General features: G+C 39.6%; 1 protein-coding gene and 1 long non-coding RNA gene across 2 annotated transcripts; one reads left to right on the top strand and one right to left on the bottom strand.

Moving 5' to 3' along the window:
* Positions 1-8391: 8391 nt before the first annotated feature.
* Positions 8392-11276, bottom strand: LOC147055897 (carbohydrate sulfotransferase 1). Its single transcript, XM_085915331.1, has 2 exons — positions 11138-11276; positions 8392-9779 (listed from the first exon to the last, which is right to left on the bottom strand). Exons 1-2 carry the CDS (start codon positions 11274-11276, stop codon positions 8611-8613), a joined length of 1308 nt encoding a protein of 435 aa, XP_085771457.1. The 3' UTR covers positions 8392-8610.
* LOC147055896 (uncharacterized) lies at positions 10449-18169 on the top strand. The gene is made up of 6 exons (XR_015066533.1): positions 10449-11939; positions 12944-12990; positions 14303-14412; positions 14668-14751; positions 15147-15203; positions 18012-18169. It is a non-coding gene; the product is annotated as an uncharacterized LOC147055896 (long non-coding RNA).
* The last annotated feature ends 6897 nt before the right edge of the window (positions 18170-25066 follow it).

Below are 25066 nucleotides of genomic sequence, written 5' to 3'. Positions count from 1 at the left end.
TTTTCATTACTAATATCTATTGCTTGCTTGAGTGAAACCACAGCCAGCCAAAAGGTGCTGTAATAGGAGTCGATAGGAAGCAATGTGAGTCGATACTTGGTGGGATTTTACATTTTGCCTTCTCTTGTTCAAATCAGTTTGGTATCATTTTGTAAAATATTTCGATATGATTTCAGTAATACAGTCTTTTAGAATTTAGCATCTCAAGGCCTCATTAGAATGCGGTGGCGTGCTGCGCCTTCAATGAGGACTTCTTACCACACTTAATCTAGTATATCTTAATACCAAAAAATCACAATACAAAAAATGCAACTGTATCATGTACATACTACGGAGAGGTTCAGAAGCCATACTTGTCCAATAATGGGATGATGGACAAATAAAATCTACATACATGTACTGGACACAATGTACCACAATGCCTATGTGAATTGTGAGTACCCATCTCTCCAATGACTTGTTTCACCCAAACATAACCCCTCACTAATAAGGGTTTTGAATTGGCATGCAAGAAAGCACAGAAAAACAACAGTCTGCAACAGCTAAGGGCCTAAAGTGCCTGGGCTGACGCAGATGAAGTAATTGACATTTATTAAATCTACCATATGGTAGCAAGCTCTTCACATCCCAACAGCACATCCCGCAGCACAACAGATGTGACAAACTATCCCACTGTCTGGACATGAAATCACTCATCACTTCACCATCAGATTTTTGTCCTTATCCAAGCTAAGGTTGAAACATTTCATGCATTGCACTTGACTCGACAAATACAATGCAAGTTCAAAATTCGTCCGCTCAATTAGAAGCTCGAGCCTGAATTTTCAGGTTCGACATGCTTTAACAGCATTGACACATTCAAGGCTGCTGTGGTGCTTAAATTGTTGCTTTCACAAAAGCCAATCAAGCATAAACACATACTGCAACTTGCAGGCTTGTTTGTGCTCCGATTGGGTACACTTTTGTGATATCTGTGGATTATTATGATGTGCTGTCTACACTTCATTATTGCAGTTCATCATTTGGCATTTCAATTGAGACTCTTGCAAATCCTGGACGTGACTTTGTTTTGCGTCTGCATGCTCATTATAGCATTATAGCTTATATAGCATCATAGATTTTTGGCTTGCCTGTGCAGAGGTTTGCTCCAGTGAAGTTGTGATCATAACCACTTTTTGTTTAGCTTCATCACCAAAGGGATCATCTCCATCGAGGGTGCCTTGTCAAAAGAGTTCTCAAGGTATTTATTATCACAGTCTTTCAAAAAGCCTTGTCAGTTGCCTCTGTTAGCAAAAAAATAAGAAAATAACCCAAACAAATCTCTGAAGCGAGTTTGCAGAGTGTAAAGACTCTCTGGGTGAGTTGGTTGATCGCATCCTTGGAGCGAAGCTTGATGTGTCATCCGATCAATACTTCCTCAGAGTGCATCAACAGGGATTAACTCAATTTCTAAGGGAGCTTTTCATGTCAGTGCCTGGCTCATTTAACAGCTAATTAGTTGCTTTCTGTTGAGCATATGGTTCTTGTACAGCATCTGTTCCAGCTAAATATATGCTTTCTGCTGAGTATGCACATACTGAGGCAGCCCAGCTTTGCAAATAACTAATAGGAGTTGTATTCTTTTGTTTAGTCAAATGTTGCTAGATTGCTTGCAAAACTTTCATTCACAGGTAACGTCACATTTAGAAACATTTTAACCTCATTTTGAAACAGGCACTTTATCGTATCACACAATTCTAAACTATCTCTGGCAACCTCTTCTTCTTATATGGCCAAAAAAGTGAATGAGTTTGGACTTGGCAAATTCATCATTTGTCTCTTGGCCAAGTACCTCTCTCATGTGATAATCTCACTTTTCCATTCGTGTGTTGGTAATACAAAATCACAATGTAGATGACACCAGACCAAAGCCCCCTCATAACAGATCCCTATGATTGTATTTATGAAATTCAATTATGGTGACACAGATAGATGGACCTGCTGTCATTGGGGACAGTCGTCATTTGTTAGCATCAGTGGCCATGCCAGCCCCAAGGCACTGATGTGGCCGTGGCTGTGTGGCTTGAAATATCAGAAGGAATGGAGAGAAAGGGACAAATGGAAAAGAGTAGAAGAGTGCACAGTGATTGGATCTTAAGAGTCAGCTGGCATAGAGCAAACGTAGGCGAGAAGATGGATAATTCCTCCATTTTGCCTTCGGGGAAAATAGCAGGTGATGCCACTGGGTAGTCGTAAATAGTGCTGCGATTGCCGCAGTTTCCACCAAGCCTTATTGTGTAGTTGACGTGGCCGCATTTCAGAAGCAAGCTAGCAGCATGAGCATAGCTTATGGCAGCTCAGCATAGCAGATCCCTGCATGAGATCAAAGTAAAACAGTAGGACAGCATGCAATTCACGAGTGAATTCAAATCGAAGAAGAAAACAACAAACACAAACATTTTGTCCCAATATGTAATGTTCTCAAATGACATAAAAACTAGAGGCACTGGCTATATGAAACATGGAGGTGCAACTATTAAAAGTAACTGTGAGGAAATTAAGCTCCGACAGGTATATTATTGAAATTTGGATCAAAACTCTGATGACAATATATTCCTAATGTAACAAAGAAATAGTAATTCTCTGTCCAACACAGTTAGAGTAGCATACAGCCATAACTGATGATGTTTAACAAGATCACAAAGAAGGAAGAACAGACACGAACACTAATTGAGAAACATTACATTCAATTACACAATGACTGACATCGAGGTTCAGTGTGAGCACTGTTTCATTGGGCCACTGTGACGTGTTCAGTAATTTCAGTGGTCAGACATGATGATGAGATTATAGTTTAAATCTCCTGGCGGCATGAAGCTAATTTGTAAAAATTCATAGAAGTAGCAGTTTATAGTTCAAATATTACACGACTTGCTTGTTTTCATATATCTTAGATTTAGTTTCTATTTATATGGTTCAAGATTTTGTAAATTCTCTTCCAATGCATTGATTTATATTTTGTTGTTAGATTGTTTAATTGGGCATTTATTTATATATTTATGTCTTAAAAAATTGCTTCTATTTTATTCATGTCATTTTCTTTTTATATTAATTTCCACTAATTACTAATTCGTCTTACTGTGAATAAACATCACAAACATGTGGTTGTTCGACTTACTTACAATTATACTATTAATGTTGATGAATTTTTCTGCCCTCATATGCATATGTGGATTCATAAATCAACCTGCAGTGTTTTTGTGATTTTTTTTTTTTTCTTCAATCCACTTTTTGAGTGGATTGAAGGAATCCTGCTGCTCTGTATATACAGCTAACATTTTTTTTTGTCAAGCAATTTCCTACTATTTGTCACATAAGACAGCTTTCCCCCCCCACCCTGTGCTTTCAATACCTTTGGTACACAAAGGGACAGCATCACTCATCTTGACTTCTCGCTTCTAACTGATGATTTCATATCCTTATGTTCCTCTGTTGTTGATTCAACATTCTTAGATAGCAATTACAGGCTGAGTAAATTGAGTTACTGTTTGACATGCAAATTAGCCTACAGGCATCTGCTGTCAAAATGGATTGTTCACATTTGGTTTTCAGGCTAAAAGTTGTTTAGTGCAATTATTGATGGGGATATCAAGAACGATGCAGTTGTTTGTGTTTCGTGTATATTGTTAATGCAAAAGGCAGTATGGAAAATAACATGGGTGGCAGAAAGCTTTATTTTTCCAATTCAACCATTGAAGGACATTCATCAATACTTTCATCCTGCAGATTTGCTGAAGCAAGTCAGTCTCGGGAGACTAACTCCTGCCTTGGGGTGCAGAAGATTCATTCAAAAAAATCCTCCCTGAAATTCTTAGTTTGTCTTTAAATCTGGCGTGTCCTAAGGTGGTTCTCCTTGACTCCACTCATTAGCTAAGCTTACATAAATACGAATTAAAGCATGCTAGGTAAAAAAAGAATGGAGTCACGATCTTCTAAAAAGAATTGTGCTGGAGGTAAGCCAACCCTGCACCTGTGTTAAAAAGAAAAATGGTCGATGGATGGATGGATGGATGGATGGATGGATGGATGGATGGATGGATGGATGGATGGATGGATGGATGGATGGATAGATAGATAGATAGATAGATAGATAGATAGATAGATAGATAGATAGATAGATAGATAGATAGATAGATAGATAGATAGATAGATAGATAGATGGATGGATGGATGGATGGATGGATGGATGGATGGATGGATGGATGGATGGATGGATGGATGGATGGATGGATGGATGGATGGATGGATGGATGGATGGATGGATGGATGGATGGATGGATGGATGGATGGATGGATAGATGGATAGATGGATAGATGGATAGATGGATAGATAGGTAAATGGTTAGATCTGCTGGCATAAGTGATTGATCAACCCTCACGCAAGCATGGAGACAACATGCTATCTCCAGACGAGAGTTGAATGCACGATCTCAGGTACTGTGAGGGAAATGCTGCAAATAGATTATACTATATGTGCTAAAGTCTACTTGTGTTGGTAACCCAATGTTCATGATGGATGGATTTATAGTAAGGGTGCACCTTGTCATGTTTATGGTAATGTGTTATTTTGTCATTTTCAACAGGCAGGTGCTGCACTGTTTTGGGGCCATGTGAGAAAATAAATTCAATCAAATGTTGGTTTATTTTGGACACAAAAAAAGCTTATGGGATTGGTGCAAGAGACAGCCACCTCAGGCATTGTAATTTAAGTAAAGAGAATAAAAATCACTGCAGGAGCCAAACTCACAGACTTCTGTTAAAGATAACTTCGGATCTAAGCCCACAGGATCTCACACCCCTCCCAACTGTTGCAGCGTAGGCTTCATGCAGCACTTTATTCTGCCTCCTGGTGTACAAGACTGATATCGGGGGGAATGGAATATTTGGATGGAATAGATATTTTCATGCCTACGTCCTTTTGAAACTGGAGCTGGGAATGAAATACGATAAAGTGGGTTGTGCGAACTGATGACATATATATATATATATCTCCTTATATATTATATATAATATAATATATATCATAATAATACTCAAAATTGTCCCCAGCTTGATTATGAGTGTGATGCGCATTGTTCTGGAGATATGTGTGAATAGTAATTGATGAAGCCCTGAGTGTGGATGGTATGATAAAGAATGATGCATGCACTATATGTGATTATTACATCTGAGTGTTCCTTAGGATTGATTTTCTTTTTTTTTTTTTTTTTTGGAAACTGTAAAACTTCTTGAAGCTCTGAATTCTCTCACCTGGTGAGATGATGAAGCATGAGACCCTGAAACACTTAATTCTACTTTTCTATCTCTGCACTTATTACATTATCAATGAGATGTTGACAACAACCTTAGGATCGCTGGTAAACTCACGAAATTCCATTTGCTGTACAGGAAAAACTGAGACAGCAGGCATTTATGACTTTAAGTGAACTACAGAAAATGACGCAAACGGCTGAAAAGTGAGCGCAGAGGAGCGTCGACATCAAATAAACAGCAGGGTTGCATGCAGAGTGTTGTCTGTGTACGTTTGAACCCCGCACATGAGGGAAAATAGCACTATGTAAGTGAGGCTGGGATTTTGCCTGATGTCTGCTCGAGGCCCCAGCGGCTCAAAGTGTTTTCTAAATGCTCCTTAATCTCGCCATAAATGACATCTTTGCTTTCCAGTGAGAAGTGTGAAAAATGCAATATGTCTGAGCCAGTGCCTGTGGGATTGCGGTGCTTGTGTGACGAGGGAAACGTCTGATGAGCTTAAAGTATTTTCTCACCATCTTTAGTATCAAACATTTTGATACCATATGCTACACTATACACAGTCGCTTCAAGGTGCCATTAAACAGCAGCATAAACACCGTGAGCTTTCTTAAGGTGCTGATTCAAGCTGGAGTGGTCATCTCTCAGTGAGTTTTCTTAGTCGTCAACAGTACTTTTCACAAGCCCTTTTAAGTGGTTTGTCAATATGCTGTTTGCTGCGCCCTCTCCAGCCTTTCTAAAATCAATACCATCCTAAAAGAGTGCACAATGTGGTGTGGTCACTCCTCAGACTGCAAATGTGCCAAAGCCATTAAAGCACAACTCCATTACAGCACAGGAACAAAGAGGCAAGTGCATCTTTGTATGCATGTGTCAACAACATACAATGACTGAAGCGAGCGGCAACACGAGAGGTCCTAATTTGTACATTTCTGGGCTGCTTGCCCATATGAGGTCCTTTAAGAACCATAAAGACAGTGTGAAATTAAAGCCTGCATAAACCACATAGCCTACCTGCAACTACTGGAGCAACCCCAAAGGACATCCTTCCCCTCATCTCATTATAAGCAGCCAGTGGTTAAACCCAGTGATTACAGTAGGGTGTTAATAAAACACCAAGGGGGATTTTTGCAACTGAGCTAATTCCATCAACAGTAACATAACAGCAAGACTAGAAGGTCAAGATGGTATGTGGAAAAACTAAGTGGCAGCTGGTTCACACTGCCAGGACTGTGGCCTGAAGATGGAGGATCATTTTGGTCATGTTTAAAATAAAAACACACCAATGGACCACATTGGAGCTATACCATAATGCAATACCTTCACCACTTACAAATGTGTATTATGCTGTAAAGATCAGACTGATGAGTTGTGTGCTGTCCACAAATAATGATGAGATATGAAGACACAATGTGATTTTTGCTGAAAAGGTTTTGCTTTATTTCTAAAATCATGTATTTACTATTTAATCACGTAAAGTACAAATGCTTTGTGGAAAGATTCATGGTTGTTTATGCAACGATTTCAATTTTGTAGGTCTACCTGACGTCCAGCATCTCCTACCTGCTCTCTGTCCAGCGGCATCGCTTCATCAGCCCTAGTTTGCCAATCAAGCAACCCAGCGTGCATGACTAGCGACATGTTGTGTTGTGGGTGAGTGGGGCTGTTTCTGCTGACACTCTCAAAAGAGAATTTGAATCAGTATGTTAACAAATGCGCATTAACCATTAAATTTGTATTCTCCACAGTGTCTTACAGTAAAATGAGATCTTGCTAAACATAGTGCTTTCTTCTGCTCTACACTAGCCAATGAGCCAATGAATACAAACCTAAATGATACCATGTATTGTATTTGGGTCATCTACTTAGACACTAACCAGGTAATGATGGAAGCACATGCCTCATCATTTTAGCAATATTGATACCATTTTGTCAGCACTGGCAAGGAGATTGGAAGAAACTTCTGTTATTGTGTGCAAAGAAATGAATAATTATCTTACAGCTGACTCAGTCCAATTGCAGTTTGCATGACAGAGAGGGGATAGCGAAAAAATGATGATGTACATTTCCTTGACTTGGGCCAAAAGTTTAATTTATGAACAGTTTAGGCCTGCAGATTATATTCTTTTCACCATGCATTTTAAATCCTGTTTGCCCTGCTCAGGATCTTTAGATGTATAGGGAGATATTTGTGGTGTCAGCAATTGTGTGAGCAGCTGCAGGAAAGATAGAAAATTGATGAACAGACTCCATCAATGAAAGGCCAATTTCACCTCAGATTTACCAGAATGTTCCCAAGATAAAAAACCTGACAGTTTTGCTAAACTTGCATTCATTTCCTGAAGCCAGCATTGGCTTTATTTTGTAGCTTGAGTATTATCATCACTCTCAGCCATGCACCATTACAGTTGCCACGGAAATATGATGCTGTTTGAAAAGTAGCAAAATCACAGTTAGTGGCGACATCATGACTCATTATGATTACCCTGAAAATTCTACAAAATATGGTATCGAGTGAGGATGTCTAAAATTGTGAGCAACTCTGATCTGTGACTGTGCTTCTCGACATAGAGCAGGGACTTCTAAGTTATCGGCTATCTTCTGCATAGATACATTGAGTTCCAAATTAAACCAGTTGTAGGAATTTGCACTTCGAGACCAAAGACTCCAGTTCGTTTGGGAGAAGGACGGAGTAAATGGACAGAATTCCAATCTAACATGCACTTATTAGGGAAAGGATTTGACGATAATTTACTTGATTCCATTCAACACCAGACCACAAATTTACATTTGTCTAAATCACTGTTGGATTTCACTCATTTATTCACATTTATTTCCAAAGGCATTATTAAAACTATACTTCAAATTACAATAGCCAATGCATATCATTTGCTTGTTTGATTTACAGCAGTAATGTGACATTGTGATATTACAAATAGAATAATAAATAAATATTAATTCCCACATAACTGCAACACACAGCAATAAACTGAGTAGTTTAGTCCAAATCTGTGCATGTCACACCATTTGATATCTGGCACATCCGTATTGAAATGGTAAAATATTAACAAATTATGTATTTTGTTTCTTTATTTTAGCACCTTCACAGCATTGAATCACCAGTAAAAAGAAGGATCTATAAATACATCCTTATACTTTGTTACATGCATTATTATTATTATTATTTTTATTATTAATTATTATTACTGGTTGGATGGTTTCTGAAACCTTTTTGGTCCAAGACCTGAATTTATCAATGATTTAAAAAGATGAAAATAACCCCACATGTAACAAATAAATACAAATATCTTTATGGATAAATTATGTACCACCCTGACCATTTTTGGTCGTTACCCAATTTTGAGAAAGGTTGGGTTGAAATGGGTTGCGTTCAACTAGACTATGGGACAAGTTTCTTAGTTGGAATGTCGAATGAACAAGTTTGTATCCTAGCAGGGCTAAAGTGTCGTTGCACAAATTCTGCACAGTCCTGACAATATCATGGTCCAAACGAAGCCTCCAACTCTCAGCCGTCATTCTGGAGTCTCTGGTGGTGGAGTACTTGTAATTCCAATCAAATGGAGCAAACACATTGCTGTTGGTGTTCCTTGTAATCCATGTCTGCACCCTGTCCTCCAACTCTAGGCCAATAAACTGATAGATCTTGTCAGCCATGTCTTTTGGGTTAAATGCTAAATCTTCATACCTCACTAAAAGATAACGACCCTGCAGCCAAGCTGGTCTCGCCAATCCTGCTTCTGCGGACGCCACCATGTCCTGGCAGGTGCTTGTGATCTGCGATAGGTCTACATATCGCGGTTGCCGCCCCGTAGCGTTCCATATTTTCCAAGCCCGAAACTGATCTGAAAATGCTGTGATGCGTGAGGCGAGAATTGCTCTAGGGTCCCTCACCAGGTGGATGATCTTTAGGTCCAGACGTGGATCTTCAATCAAAGTTCGCAGGTCGCTCACCTTGGGGATCCGAACTGTCTTAATGGCTACGTGGCCTCTTGACAGACATGCCCTTGATGCTAAGGTGAGGTTCAAGTTTCCGCACTTCTTGGTACACCAACTTTCCTCAGGAGGCTCGAGTGCTGCTCCGTTCCCTCCTTCCAGACACACAGGAGGAGAACAAAGGGCATGACTAGAGCTTCTACGAAAGAAGGAATTAGTGACGTGTTCCTGAGGCTCAGGGCGGATGTAACTCTCGATAAAGTGAAGGTCACATTTGTACAAATTGAGCAGAAGGTCTCTGTACGCGCCCAGCAGGGCCCGGCGGTCCAAAGTACGACGAATCCTCCCGCTGGAATTTGTGAATGCTTGCTGGATGTGGTAGAGAGGTTCAAACATGTAAAAGATCTCAGGGTGCTGATTGAGCAGCTGACCAGTGAAGGATGAGCCGCTGCGTGTAGTGGCAAACAGCAGGATGTGTTTCTGAGGGGATTCCATGGACATCCAACTGTCATCACATAAGGCTCTCCAATTGGATTCTTTGAGAAGGAAAGAAAACAATGTGTTTCAGGGCATACGCATGCTAAAGCAAAAGTTGAATGTTTGTTTTCATCAGTGATACATTTTAATATTGTGTGGATTCTTGCACAATTTAATCCCCAATTATTTAGTCAGTCACCTTCCGAGCCTGTCCCAGACGTTTTTAGGCAGTAGGCGGGGGACACCCTGAAATAGTCACACAGACAACCATTCATGCTCATAATCACACCTCGAGACAATTTGGAGTGATCCTACCATGCATGTTTTTGCAATGTAGGAGGAAACTGTAGCTACCAAAAGAAACTCCCCACATGAAGCCCGAGACAAAATCAAATCCTGCACCTCTGAACTGTGAGGCGGACAGGCTTCCCTAATTAATTCTTTAGAAATGAGTCATTGAAAGCACTTTACTACTTGCACTTAATTTGTCACTTTAGACTGCTAATTAATGAACTAGGATTGGCTCATTTAAGTGACAGTTTTATCAGAAATAATTACATAATATTATGAGGTTTTATTAAATCAAAAATGAGCCGCTAGTGAGTTTCCTGATGCCTTATCTCTTGAGGTAACAATTTGGTTCATTTTAAAACAATTATTTTAAATTATAAGATTTTTTTATTTGTTATTGCTAGTGAGGAAAAGGTAAACGATAGAGACCAGGCAGTAAAGCGTAATAATTTGGAAGAAGCTTGTCTTCTTGTGGTTATAGGGGGACTTGAAATACTGAACGTCTATTTATAGCACAAACGGCTAACATGTAATTTCTACTGATGAGGAGTTGATTGCAAATAGGGGTGCCAGTCACAGGCACAGTACAGTAAGAGGAACAGAACTGATTTTCACAGAGGCCAAGGAGTTGAGAGATGCTCGTAAATACATTGTTGTAGTGCGTGGCTAGTAAATCACGATTAGATGTTGTCAAATCATGATGAGAGCTATCAATGTTAATATCTTTCAAGTTAGGAAAAGGTCTTAAAATCATCCATCCATCCATTTTCTAAAACGCTTGTCCCTACGGGGGTCGCGGGCGTGCTGGAGCCTATCCCAGCAGTTATCTGGCAGTAGGCGAAGGACACCCTGAACTGGTTGCCAGCCAATCACAGCGCACACAGACACAAACAACCATCCGCACTCGTACTCACACCTATACGGAAAATTTGGAGTGCTCAATCAATCGGCCTACCGAGCATGTTTTTGGGATGTGGGAGAAAACTTACGCAGGCACGGGGAGAACAGGCAAACTCCACACAGGGAGGGCCAGAGAAATCACTTTCTTTTATATCAATAATGTTAAGATTTACCTCTGTCACAACGGCAGACATGAACTTATCTGTATTATTAATGTTTGTGGTACCTCTGTGATGTCTGCTCTGACACTGGTAAACACCCTGACAGGGTCCAGACAGCGAGTCCCTCAGAGTGCGAATGGCTGTGTACTGGACCCCCAATGAGGCACACACCAGCAGCAGCACTGTCTTCCAGGAACACTCCATCCTCTTCCCCCACCCCGTTGGTGCTACATCCTTCTTACTGGTCACACACACACACACACACACACACACACACACACACACACACACACACACACACACACACACACACACACACACACACACACACGTGTCAATCATAAATGAATCTTTATTATGCAACAATCTTTTTTTCTGTCATCTGTACAGTTAGCTGATTGCATCGGTCTATGCTCTACTTACAAAATAGTAAATCAGGTTTAAAAATAGATAGATCTTTTGCTTTAAAAAAAAAAAAATCATCTTACGTCCTTTTGAAAACTGTTGTCCTAAAGTTTTTTTTCCTAAAGAAAGACACCGCCCCAAACAACAAGGTCAGTATACGAGGCACAAAGCAGCATTATTATAATAAATCTTGCTCTCTCATTGGTAATTTCGCCTAAAATAGCAGCTAAGATAAAAGTCCACTTGATCTGAAGCTCATCTTTATGGATGGAAATGCTAAATGTTCTCGCACACTTTGACATGAGGGAGTAAAGGTTTTTTTCAAAAACGACCTTTAAAATCGGCAACCATCTTTTTGTCTCACTCCCAGTGCATAAAAGCAATGGTGGATATTCACCCAAGAGTCCTGACTTTCTATCACCCAAAGTGGCGGTGCACAGGCAACCTCAATCAAAACCACCGGTAAACGATGCATCATATCACCAATATTATTGTTTCTTTTTATGTAGCTCTGTTTTTCAAGTCTGCCCCTTGTTCGTTTATGGTGTGTATGTGTCCCTGTTGCAAATTCATTTCTGTGGGAATTGGTCACATTGAGCTGAGATCATCTTTTGTTCTTTCGTTCATCAGAAACAGTAGCAAACCAAAGACTCTGCCGGTTTGAGAAAAATACAGACCTGACAACATAAGCAACTCTGTTTGCGTACAGTTAGAAAAACCCACAGTAATTACAAAATCAAGTCTGAAGGGGAAAATGTTTTTTCTTACATTTTGCACAGTGACAGAAATGTTTATACATACATTTTGTATTATGTGAGCTTTCCTATTTTTTTGTATTCATTGGAGAAAAATGTAAATTTCACTTTGTCAACTTTTGCACAGAGTGCCACAACGTTAAATTGTTAATGTGGGCACAGTTTGGTCTACAACACCTTTTTTTGATTATTGTTTCTAACACTGATGTATTGTAGTTGATGGGCTATAAAACAAGTAGGAAATATTTACTTCCGCCCCTTACTGCACTGCAATATTAATAGGAACAAATAATAGGACATGGGAATAGAAAGTGCTAATGTGAGCAAGTTACCCATTACATTCCCATTGCAACGTGGAAATTCCAATCCTCCAACGACACAACAAGGAATATGTCCACGCTGATGAAAGCATTTGTACAAACTAATACCTTCTTGAAATGAGAAAACAACATAAATACCTACTGCACCAAATTTTGTAAATAAAACACTTAACTCTTTTCAGAACAAACCCTATAAAATAGATGGATGGATATTTATGTATCTGGTGTAACATTACTGCATTACTGGCCTTAATGTAAATTTGCTGCCGTTGTCATCTTTGTCTCCTAAAAAAGCACATTTTTTGCACTTTTGCTTGCCTACACGTGTTGCATAAGTGGCTGGCTGACCTGTGTGATTCCACAGCCACAATTTTTTTTTTCTTCTTTCCAGTCATGATCAAACTGCCAACTCCTCACACCCTGCTGCTCTCCAAAGAAGTAAGACAGATGCTTCAGTGATTTAGAGCATATTGATATGCAAGTCTTCTTGTTTATAAATGCCACAGCATAGACCATGCCGTGTATCAACAGCTGGAAGGGGACAATCGTTTCATCTTTTGTGTGCCTCCAATGTGCATACATATACATCCCAGAACATTATTTGTAGAGCCTCATAAAAGCATCTGCAAGCCAAACCAACCAAGTGCCAGTCGTGACAAAACACAGGTGCTGCTGCTTAGATAGCATAGCAGCAAACATGTTGAACGTAATAGCATTTGTGCAAGGTACACACTATGTCGAATAACACAAGGCAACAAATGAGGTCAGAGGTAGATGATGAGGGAGGGACTGAGGGATTTAGGATGCAAGTGATGAGGAAACAGGAGGTGCTTAGGATTTTTCTGGTACAGAGTTGCTCGGTAGACTTTAATAAGGTTCAACGCAAAGCTTTTTATTCTTACATATCATGAGCAATCCTAGGTTTATTCTTTGTGTTTTCCAAAATTCGCATGTAGACAAACGCACACGTGCACACACACACATATGGATGCATTGGATAAATAATAATAATAATAATAATAATGAAAATAATGATGATCATCCAGCAGCAGCAAAAAATATATTGTAAAACATCTAAAAAATAACAAAAGTATCCGGACTATTACTTTTTCTTTTGCACAACAATCTTTAAGGATAACATCCCAAATTGTTCAAAAGCACATTACCACGGGATAGGTTCTACAGATGAGAGACAAAGGATGCATCGTGTCCAGCACTTATTACGCTTGTAAACACACACGCGCACTCGAAGAAAATACAAACAGCTCAGGAAAACTTAATCGGATTATAGTCATCCCATTTTTCGCATTTAGAGAGGTTGAACCACGTGATCTCGCACTAATAAAATAGACACAACTGAAAATACTTTTTCAAAATAGTATCAATATATACCCCTCGTGAATGATGCGACGTTAAGAGTCTGCATGGACGGAATGTTGAACTTCTTGTGAGCCTCTTACACGGGCTGAAATGATATCTAGAAGAGACACATCAAAATGACAACACGCCGTAGTGTGTTAGTGAGTCCTGGAATGAACAGGAAAATAGTATAACCTCCTCACATCGTCACTGCCATGTGCAAAAAAGTCCGATCACGGTCCCTCTTGTAAACGTTCATTCCACAGCTTAACGTGCGTGAAAGCCGTAAAAAGCAAAAAAAATGGCAATTGTTTCCTTACCTCGAGCCTGCTTTGTTGTGCTATTGGTTCGCAACACTGCTTTTCTTTTGGTTTTATGTGTGATCCTTGAGGAGCGGGTGCAGGAGTTAAGGATGGAGATGCGCCATGGATAGAGTCAGCGGGAGGCTGAGTGAGAAAGAGGAGGAGGAGGAGGAGGAAGAAGAAGAAGAGGAGGAGGGAGGTGAGGACAAGCGAGTACACAGGCTTCAACCAGAGTTTCCAGATTGGATGCAAGATTATATTGTTGAGCTTCATCCTGCACCTTTCATGCTGTGAATGGTGCTGCAATAGCTACATGCTGGCCGGATAAGTCCGAAATGATTTAGATTTGTTTTTGCCACAATGGAAAACTTCAAATGTGTGTTTTTTTCTCGAAGTGTAAGACATTGCTCATATCCTGGAAGTAGCTTTCACCATCCGCTTTCATCATCAACAGTTCACTTGGCACGAGGAAAATTTGTCTCATCAATGCATCAATCTGTCACTGTAAACCGGGATTCACATCAAAAATCAAATAAAGGTAAGACACAAACGAATAAACAAACAAACACACACACGCATGCACGCACACACAGACACACACACACAGACACCTTTGGCATCCCTCATTCAAGTGAGCATGATTGCTATCATCACGTGTGATGCCGACTTCAGTGTAAAAAGCACTATGTGCAATTTTGTGGCCCCTGGGGGTCATTGTGGGTTCAAATTCATCCAGTGACAGCTTCAGCGGTTCTTGAAGGTGACGTTGCAGATGGGATGAAGTCTGCTTGTCTTTACAGATGGATATCCTGCTGTGATTCAGTCTCACTAAGTGTCTTCACTGAACAAAACTTGTTTTGAATGATAGATGTCTTTGGATTCTGTTCTTGATCAATTATTTTAGGGAATAAATAAGCTTTTTCCATCCAATAGTGGCCATGGGTGTTCGTTTACTCCTCTGCAGAAAGGTGTCCCATGATGTCTACTCAGGTTTGGACTCGCTTCACAGCTCTATGACAATGTGTTTTAATTGTCATATGTTTAATTTGATTTGAATACGTTCAAATATGTATGCTTGCAAATACGTTCAATTGGAAATACTCACGAGTACGTTTGAACGAATTTGCCAGTCCAAATTTGTTTTTACTTTTCGACCTTGTACATCGGCTCAAGGGCCAACATAATTAAATGTAATTTGAGTAAAATCTGTGATTTCAGAAGTAACAAATTGAAAGCCTTAATTTTTTAAAATGTTGGTGAGCCATGGTTTAGAGTAAATGATAATTGAATTTACTCATTGTTACTCTTGTTTCTGGAGAAGTGTTTTTTTTTTTTTAATACAAACAGTATGCCTCCAATGGCTTTGAAACACAGCCATAAAAAACAATACACCCCCCAAAAAGAAAAAAATCATGTCCTTAAAACAGAAGTTCCATTACCGTTTATGTATGCATTTCTTTAGCCAGACGGGCAGCTAAAAGGTGAAACCATTCCAGCATGCACAAAGGACAAAAAACTGCCAAGACCACATAACAAGTGATACAAAAGCCTCCTGTGCTCGACGCCTCTCAGTGTTGATCCATTTCTTTACTAGCTTCAAATCCCCAGTTCTGAGAAACTGAACGCCCCCTCATCTTCTGGGTAGCATTTGTATAGGCTAAAGTATTTTTTCCCTGTAGTGAACAAACAGAATCATTCAACATGTTCCCCATATTTCCGGCATTGTGGGTAGCATTTGTATAGGCTAAAGTGTTTTTTCCCTGGAGCGAACAAACTAAATCATTCAACATGTTCTCCATATTTCTGGCATTCAAGTGTGTTAGGTGAGCAAATGTACCTTTTGTTTGGAGTGTCTCTTTTTGTGCCTTTAACACCTCACCAAGCATACGTTTCACTTCTCCAACACTATTTAACATAAAATGTTCATCTGATGTGAACTCTATACCCGTGCTTGATTGGCAACTCTCTCTCTCTCTCTCTCTCTCTCTCTCTCTCTCTCTCTCTCTCTCTCTCTCTCTCTCTCTCTCTCTCTCTCTCTCTCTCTCGCTCTCTCTCTCTCGCTCTCTCGCTCTCTCTCTCTCTATCTGTCTGTCTCTCTGTTTCTCTCTTTATTTCTCTCTAGGTCTGTCTCTCTCTCTTTTTGTTTCTCTCCCTGTCTCTCTCTCTCTTGCGCTTTTTTTACTTTTGCAATTTAGACTGATTATTTGTCAGCCTGCGTGTCAAGAGGACAATCAGGTCTCTAAAACAGTCCCTTTATTCAAGAGCTCCCTCACTATAAATGCAATAAGCAAGTGAAAAGAAAATCTCATTCCACCCACCTTGTGTGCCGGCTGAGACAGCTAAATTTATTTCAGCAAACAAACTGCACAGTGCATAACTAGATTCTATTACTCTATTATTGACTCCTGTTGCTGCCCGTGAGTCTTCTTCTTGCGTTTCACGAGAAAGTCACATTTTCAATTACACTTAAATTATTAATTATAAAACCATACCACATGCAAATACATGCGTCACTGCGCATTTGTCCACTAAGCATTTTGCATTTTCTTTCTATTTTGAGGCGAAGCAGAGCCATTGATAGGGCTGAAGTAGTGTTGTGAAATTTGACAAATATACGGCAAATATAGATAAACAACCATTCAAACGGAGGCACGCTTGCTCACCACCAGTCTGCTAACAACCAAAGCTGGTGTGTGCTCCAAAAATCTCCTTTTAGTTTACAATAGATGTTCCATTTGAGTTCAGTAATGTTTGCCAAAATGTCTGTTGCTCAAGGTTAAGTCTTACATGATGATAACTGATGATTGTGCAACAATGTAAGGGTCACACAGCCCAAAAAAAAAGAGGTACAGGTATGTACTACCTGTAAAAGCCTATTTATGTAAGAGTACTAATAAAAGCTCCACCCAAATTATTATAAACGGCTACAGTGATGTTGTTTCCAACTGTGTGTCAAAGACAATTATCAGAGGCCTTACAAAGAAGTTAGCTCTCACCCAGTATTTGCCCCGGCATCTTGTCTGCCAGGATTGAAAGGTTAGCTCAGCTTCTCGTATTACATTTGGGCAAGACTTGGTGCAATCGACTGCATCACACCTGGCAGAGTGGCAATTTCACAGTTTGATATATAGGTGGAAGAACTTGATCTGCTAGACTTGAATGGAGTGGGTGACCGGGAAGTCCACACCAGCAATCTGTGTGATTGAGTAAGAATGACTGATTTCTTTTAAAGAAAAAATCAGAGTCTATACAGTGTGTATAAGTTATACCCTGTATGTTTTTTGGAAATTTGTTCAGTCTTCTGTGACAAAATGACACAATACAGTGGCAAACGAATGTAAGAAGTTGTGTTAGGAATAAATTATTCATATCCCCGATGCAATCGTTTGCATCATTTGCAAAAAGGATCCTGGCAACATCTAGGGCAGGGGTGTTTAACTCGTTTTAGCACAGGCTGCATCATAGTTATGGTGTCCTTCAGAGCGTCACCATGACTGCCAAAATCATAAAAATGCATAATTAAGTCCCTATATTTGTAGGTATGCACGATTATCTGTGCATTTGCCAGAAAAAAAATGAAATGACCCTGTATACCAAAATCAACCAATGAACTGAAGAAAAAATAGACATATTACATTTTCCCATGTTATTATGGAAGATTATTTTTCAATGTAGCCCCCCCCTCCCATTTCCCTTCCTTAATTGAAGTTAATGATCAATAAATCATTGTGTTTTTTCAATGTTTTTATTCATTGCCATTCATCTATCCATCCATTCATTATCCACCGCTTCTGGCAGTTCAGGTCGCGGAGGCAGCAGCTTCAGCAGGGAAGCCCAGACTTCCCTCTCGCCAGCCACTTCTTCGACCTCCCAAGACATAGTCTCTTCAGCGTGTCCTGGGTTGTCCCCAGGGCCTCCTTCTGGAGGGACATGCCCCGAATACCTCACCTCCATGAGGCATCCTAATCAGATGCCCGAGCCACCTCATCTGGTAAGACCGATCTTCTCATTTCGAATTTCCACTGTATTGAAATTCTGTGTGTCAGAAGGGTTTAAGCTTTGACTAAACTCATAATAAAGGGCTTATTGGAGTGCTTCTAGTTGCAGTCACATTAAACTAGTCATACTGATGATCGTGCTGATGGGTCAAAACGTTACCTAGTTCTGAGCAAAATCCTCAACAGTCCTAATCCTAAAACATTTACAACGTTTCCTCACACTGACTTTACGAAAGGTTATTTTTCTTATATTTTGTTATATTTTATTTAAGTCTGTCCTCATGCCACATCTCTAATTGCATCAAGTTCTTTCAAACAATAATTGTATTGGCTTAGCAGTGAACAGTTTGAGTTAGCTTTCTGCCGGCAATTAAGTTTAATGACCTTCTGTATTCATGCAGTACAGGTTTCTCAATGCGGTTTAAAATGACTTAACAAAAGCTAAATCTTACCTCATTCAAAGTTCAACATTCCAAACAGTACTTGAAAGAGATAATTAGGTAACACAACCTTCCTCACCTAACCTGCTGAAAGCTCGCTTTGCTACTCAAAAGAGAGAGAATATTTCTATTTAAAGCCTCGGCTAATTTCTGCTTTACGGCTTATCCGTGTCAACATGCAAAGATAAAATGGAGGATGTTTTCTCATAAACAGTCTCATTGCACAAGGGGGCACGAGTTATCCAATCTGACGAGAGTGTGTATCACAACATCTCAAGCTCATCCTCACTAGTGTCTGGCATCTAGACTGTAAATCAAATCTTTGTAAAGCCTTTGAAAGCTCCGGGGAAGTCAGTTTTATTGAGCCCATTTGATTGGTCCTGGTCTCGCTTGGTTTGGCCCTGTGAAAATCAAAGCCATAAATTTTGGTGTTGCTACAATCTAACCAAACACCTTCACACGTCTGGCTTGTGAACAAACCGATATTAAGGAAGAAAAGCCCCGAGCGGCTCATCTCCCTTCTGTCTGTTTGTATATTGTAGGGTTCGTTGTGGGGACTTGAAGTCTCTGTTCTGCCATGGCTTCTCCACCCCCTCTGCACTTCTGCAGTAAAAAAAAAAAAACAGTCCATCAGATGAACTCTTTGGTGCAGAAGTGGTGCCATTAGCTTGACGCATATGCTCTCTCTGTGGTTATACAGCAATTCGCTCACCTCCTTCCCTTTTGTTGTTTTTTCACACCAATGTGTTGAGGTTTGTGGACATCATGGAAGAATAGTTCTCACAAATTACGGCAATTTAGACTCTCTCAGCTCTCTTTATGAAACACTCAACAGATGTGCTGATTTGATTTCAAGTAACATGGTGATGGCAGAGGTGGCTCCTATTTGGAATGACACTGCAGTGGATGACCTCCAAATGTCACACTTCATCCTTATTTGAGGTGGGAATTGGAATGTCCCTGCATTAAAACCATGTTGGCTTGTAATACCTCTAACTCTTTGGTTATTCATTTCGGGACATTCCATGCAGGTACATCGGTTAGCTATGTCACTTTGTGAAGAATGACTGAATTCTGAAAATGATGTAATATGCTTGGAGGAATTTAAAAAAAATAAAAATATGACACCAACTATTCTTTTGATTATATCATCAGGGTACATGTTGTGAATGAAGACTACAAATGAGCAATGTGGTGGCATAGTTCAGGTGGTCACCTTTCAACCCTTTCAACCCTTATGTCAATGTTGAAGTATCCTCAAGCAAGATATTGAACCCCTATTGAACTAATGCTGCTTCGTCAATAGTTGAACGAGGAGACAGAGCTAAAGCGCTCGGAGTACTTTGAAGGTAGAAAAGCTCTTGACAGGTGAAAGACCCTTTATCATGGCAGTGAAGCAAGTACACACTTTGCTGAACAAAATCAATATTGATAACATCCTTCTGCCATTACCATAGTGACTGTGACATACTTGCTCGTATATATATGTTCGAGCTATCGCTTATTGCTCATGTGCACCTCATTTTTGTAAATTCGTACGTGGAAACAAATACAAAAAGAAGTTAGACGAGGACAGTATTTCTGTAATATTTTCCAACTTTCGGGTCAGCACAGTGACTAATGCATATGATTTGTTTATAGGCCAGGTGCCTCTGACACAACTCACCCATTTTTTTCCATGAATAACCTTTTAAATGCTGTTATCATACCAATGAAAGAAAAAGGGAAAAGCAATATCATTGCTTTAAGCAACCTTTAGCTACCTGGCATTGACAAGTAGTTATGCTGCCTACAGACACGTATTGATCCCCATGACTGTCAGTTAATTATTGTATTTACTGGAGGGAATCATTCAATCGGATGTGCGTGAGTCAAGACATGGTAACTAATAGTAAATGTGAATGTGTCTATAGACATGTTGATGACATATTTCTATTTTTAAATATATATATTTATTTTGATGTTGATTTGATTTCTGTTGAATAGAGGGGGAATGAGCTGGTGGAAGGGTGGAACACTGGTTAGCACAGGATTCGATTCCAGCTTTGGGCTTCTATGCATGTTTTCCCCAAGCCTGCACGGGCTTCCTTCGGGTGCTCCGGTTTTCTCCTACATTCCAAATACATGCATGGTCGGCCAATTGAACAGTCCAAATTTTCCGTAGGTGTGATTATGAATGATTGTCCGTGTGTGCCCTGCCAGTTCAGGGTATATATCCTCATGAGGGTCGTGGATCTGCTGGAGGCAGTCTTTAGGTGGAAGGCATTAATCACAATTTATTGTTTTTACTTGAACAAAATTAAACCAATGTTTTTTGCCCTCCTCTGTGATGTCATGTTGGTCTAAACATAGCAATGAAGCCAACACTGTTTCTTCTTCTGGAAAAGTATTTTGTATTTAGCATTAATAAATAAAATTAAATGAAATGTTGGTTAAATTATTAAACCGACAAGCAAATATCTTGCTTCACAAGACGTGCTCATGAACGTTCAAATACATATCACCTTCTTAAAACAATTGTCTATCCTCTATTAAACAGAGCCTTTAATTCTACACTTGAAGTTAAAATATTAATAAATATAATCTGTTCACACTTGATAATTGAGTTAATAATTGAGCGATAATTGCGATCAAAGACATAAAATGCCTCCAAAGACCTATCAACCACACCCATAAGCAAATTTTCCAAGACTGCCAGCCAAGAAGAAGAATGTTCTGTAGTTGCTGTGGCCAGCAATTGTTCAAGGTTTGTTCCATGCTGAAGGAAAAAAAAAAAGAAAAAAAAGAATCCATTTTATACCACACGGAGTGTTAAAATGATGTCTGAATCATTTGTACGTTGAACATTTTTTATAAATGACAAAGCAGATATAGAGCTGGAACTGAATGTTGTAATAAAAATCTGTCAGTAATTTAGCATTCGTGTCACACTGCGAACTTCTACATCTAATAATTTTTAAAATGACCCATCTGTGAGGTCCAAACGCAGCAAGATGCAACAAATTTCAAGCTTATGGACTGGCTATTACATACTAGAACAAAGTAGGTCATTCAAGTTTATAGTATAAATCAACTACATATATGCAATGAGGCCCTTTGTGGAACGAGTGTGGAAATATCGTGACCCTCTCCATTATCGAAGGAGTCCAACCCTGGCATACAGTGAGCATCCAGATGTTTGAAATTTTTGAGAACCACTGCCACACACATAGAATTGATACAAAAGTTCAAATGTATAACAGATAAAATTTTTCATGTGCAGAATCATATTGTCAAAAGTATTCTGTAAATTCCATAAACGTATTCTGCTCATCGTCTAAAGATATCTTACTGTACCTGGCAGAATCACTTTAGTTTCTCATGGGACTTCACTGGCCTGCCCTGGAACTTTTCAATAAACTTGCTGCTGGTTTATGACTCCTTCATGGGATGAACCCCACTTCCTAAAATAAATAGAAAGGAACATACACGCACGCACGCAAGCACACACACACGCACGCAAGCGCGCACACACAAACACACACACACGCACACATTTCTTTCTAATAAATAAATAAATAAATGGACAGACTGGCTAGCTGGTGGTTGGGCGGATGGATGGACGGATGGAAAGACAGATGAATGAGCAAAGGAATAAATAAATAAATAAATAAATAAATAAATAAATAAAAGCGTTCCGTTCTCAGTCAAATCCCAAATGTTGATCTCTTTCACAAAGTCATCCATCTAGCTCTAGGTACCCATTACACTTTTACGCAAATCATAAAGTCTGCTGTAAATGCTCTTTATGAAAAACACAGATTAGTATGTAGTATATTACCTTAATATGTCTTGCCAACCAACACAGATTTATGTACTACACACATAAATCTTTATGGCAGCTATCTGACTCCTTAGATAACTGCCACAGGCTCTTTTTTAACTCAAGGCCTGCCAAGCAATTGAAGTGTTTTTTTGTTGCCCCTACACATGAAGGCAAGGCAAGGCAATAATTATACGGCACATTACATTTAGGAATTAACTGTGGTGAAGCACAAGGTAACCCAATGTGCTTCACATAGGTTCAAAATAACATTTATAATACAACATTTTAAGAAAAACTAATTTGAAACATTAAAAAACAGAAGAATTTAAGCAGGATTCCTTCTCTTTTATTGATATTATTTTCTAGGACTTTTTCAGCAGCTAGAGTTCAAGTTATTACTTCATATACTAATACATTCCACCCCCAAGCTTTGATGTGCTATTTTCTACAATTGTACCTCATATTTTGATCTATATTACCTCCTGAATCGTGAAATGTGAAAAATAAGATGATCACTGCATCATCAGATATGTGAAAATACTCACATACATCATTGAGCAATATTAACTTTAATGTCAAATTGCATTTGCATATATTCTCCAGAAAGATGAAGTATTCCACTCATACATATGTAGTGATGAATACTAAATGGTGCAAACATGCCTAGCTAATTGTTGACACTTTCAAATCAAGTGTACCCAAAACCTTTTCAGACGGTATGATGCGTAATGTCCCTTTTTTCTCTTTGTGGTATGTAAGTGCCTTCTTTCTGAAAAGGTTATTTTTAATCACACTGAACCCATCGAGAAAAAGAAGTCTAACCGGTTTCTTACAGTCATTAGGCCTTGGATAAGTATCATTATACTGCTTAGGTGTTGACGCCACGTACATTTTCCAGCACAGTGGAGTGCAGTATGACCTTTAAATGTTTTTATTCTGATTTTTCGTTTTGAAAATTGGAATATGTTGCATGTAATCGTAATGATGGGCCTACATGATAAAAGAAAGGAAAAAATATTTCGGTAAATGGGCTGTCAATTCCATAGTGCTTTTCTACCTTGGTTATTTCAAGTGCTTCACTTGACTGATGACGTAAGATCAGGAGCAACTGAGAGTTCGGTATCTTGCTCAAGGACACTTTGACATGGAACCCCTAACTTGTGGGGCTAGGAGATGACCAGTCTACCAGAGCCATTTTGCCTCGTCATAAGATCAATATCCCCTTCCCCAAGTAAAAAGGAAAAATGCTAGCAATTAAGTGGAATAAAAAAACTGAGCATTTGCTGGTGTTTCATTTCAAAATCAAGTGTTTACTTAAATAAAAAAATATCATACAAAAAAAAAACACCCTTTAAACAGGATTCAACTTTTCAGTATGCTCAGAATCCACATTCAATTTGAGCTCGTTTGTTTTCCGTCTGGAGCGTGGGGGTACTTGCTTTCTCTTCTGTATGTTTTTTGTCCTCTTCATTACAATCACAGCAACAACCAGTCCAACCACCACGAGCCCCATTGATAATGCGACAATAACAAACTCAGAAGTGCTGGATTGTTTTCCTGACAAAACTAATTTGTTTTCCTGTTTGAAGATACATCGAGGTGTTTCATACCAGTATTGTCCATCTCCATAGTCAATGTTTTCGTCTTCATAGTCATCCATGTAATCATAGGCCAAGTCTGCAGAGTTTGTTTCGCCTAATGCAACGCACCAGTAAAAAATTCCGTCTGTCACACGAACATTGGACAGCTTCAGTGAAAATGGACCTTCTGACAGAGACATCCTGCCTCTCAGATCTTCCGGGACTTCTATAGTCTCGTCATTGGAGTCGAATATCAGCTTATGGTCACCTGTTGAGTCTTGGCGGAACCAAAGCACCCTCTTGGGATCTTCTAGGTCAACTTCACATTCCAGCAAGATGTTAGTACCTTCAGTACACAATTTTTCTTTGGCTTGCCTTCGAGGACAAAGAGATAGCGAGTACTGTAGGTCAAGTGTAGCTGCGACGCACGAGTACTCGCCGCTGTGCTGGTGTGAAACGATGGGAATCACCAGTGAGTAGTCTTTCAATTTCTCTGATATGTACATTTGATTGCTCCTCACGCCACTCACATTTATATTCCCCTGTGGCGTCTCCCATAACTGGCTGCTACTTTCAAAGGGGCACGTCAGTTCCACTTTGTCCCCTACTGAGGCAAAGATTGTTCTTCTCTCACTGTGGACAGGTTGGTACATATTCTGAAAATTGCGACACTGTGTTCCATCGCTCACCACGCAGTAAAATTGCTGTTTTTCCTTCATCAAGGTCTTGTCCAGGAGGAGCAATGTCCCATTGTCTCTGACCGTCACAGTATCCCGTAGCTCACTCACCAGTGGGTCTAGTGACATACTTGTGTCTAAGAAGAGCTGGAGTTTGTACGGATGCTGTATGTCATAATACCAGCGCACAGACATTCCCTCCGTGACTCTGGAAGTACCGTTGCACAGCAGCTCAGTCTGGCCACCTCTTTCATCCGCGATGACCTTTTCAGCTTCAATTTCATCATCGCAAACGACCAGCAGCTGTAAGTGGTGGCTGACCCGCATTCGGTTCTCCCAGCACTCCCTTCTAT

Source organism: Syngnathus leptorhynchus, chromosome 6 (assembly GCF_054491065.1).
Source record: "Syngnathus leptorhynchus isolate UIUO chromosome 6, UIUO_Slep, whole genome shotgun sequence".
NCBI classification, from domain to species: Eukaryota; Metazoa; Chordata; class Actinopteri; order Syngnathiformes; family Syngnathidae; genus Syngnathus; species Syngnathus leptorhynchus.
The sequence above is the reverse complement of the archived record's forward strand: the minus strand, read 5'-3'. Positions and strand labels throughout refer to the sequence as shown.

Bases quoted from the DNA above. Each gene is read 5' to 3' on its own strand.
- LOC147055897 (XM_085915331.1), bottom strand. From the start codon at position 11,276: ATGGAGTGTTCCTGGAAGACAGTGCTGCTGCTGGTGTGTGCCTCATTG. The intron at 9,780-11,137 runs GTACCACAAACA...TCCTTCTCAAAG, and splicing joins TCAGAGCAGACATCACAGAG to AATCCAATTGGAGAGCCTTA.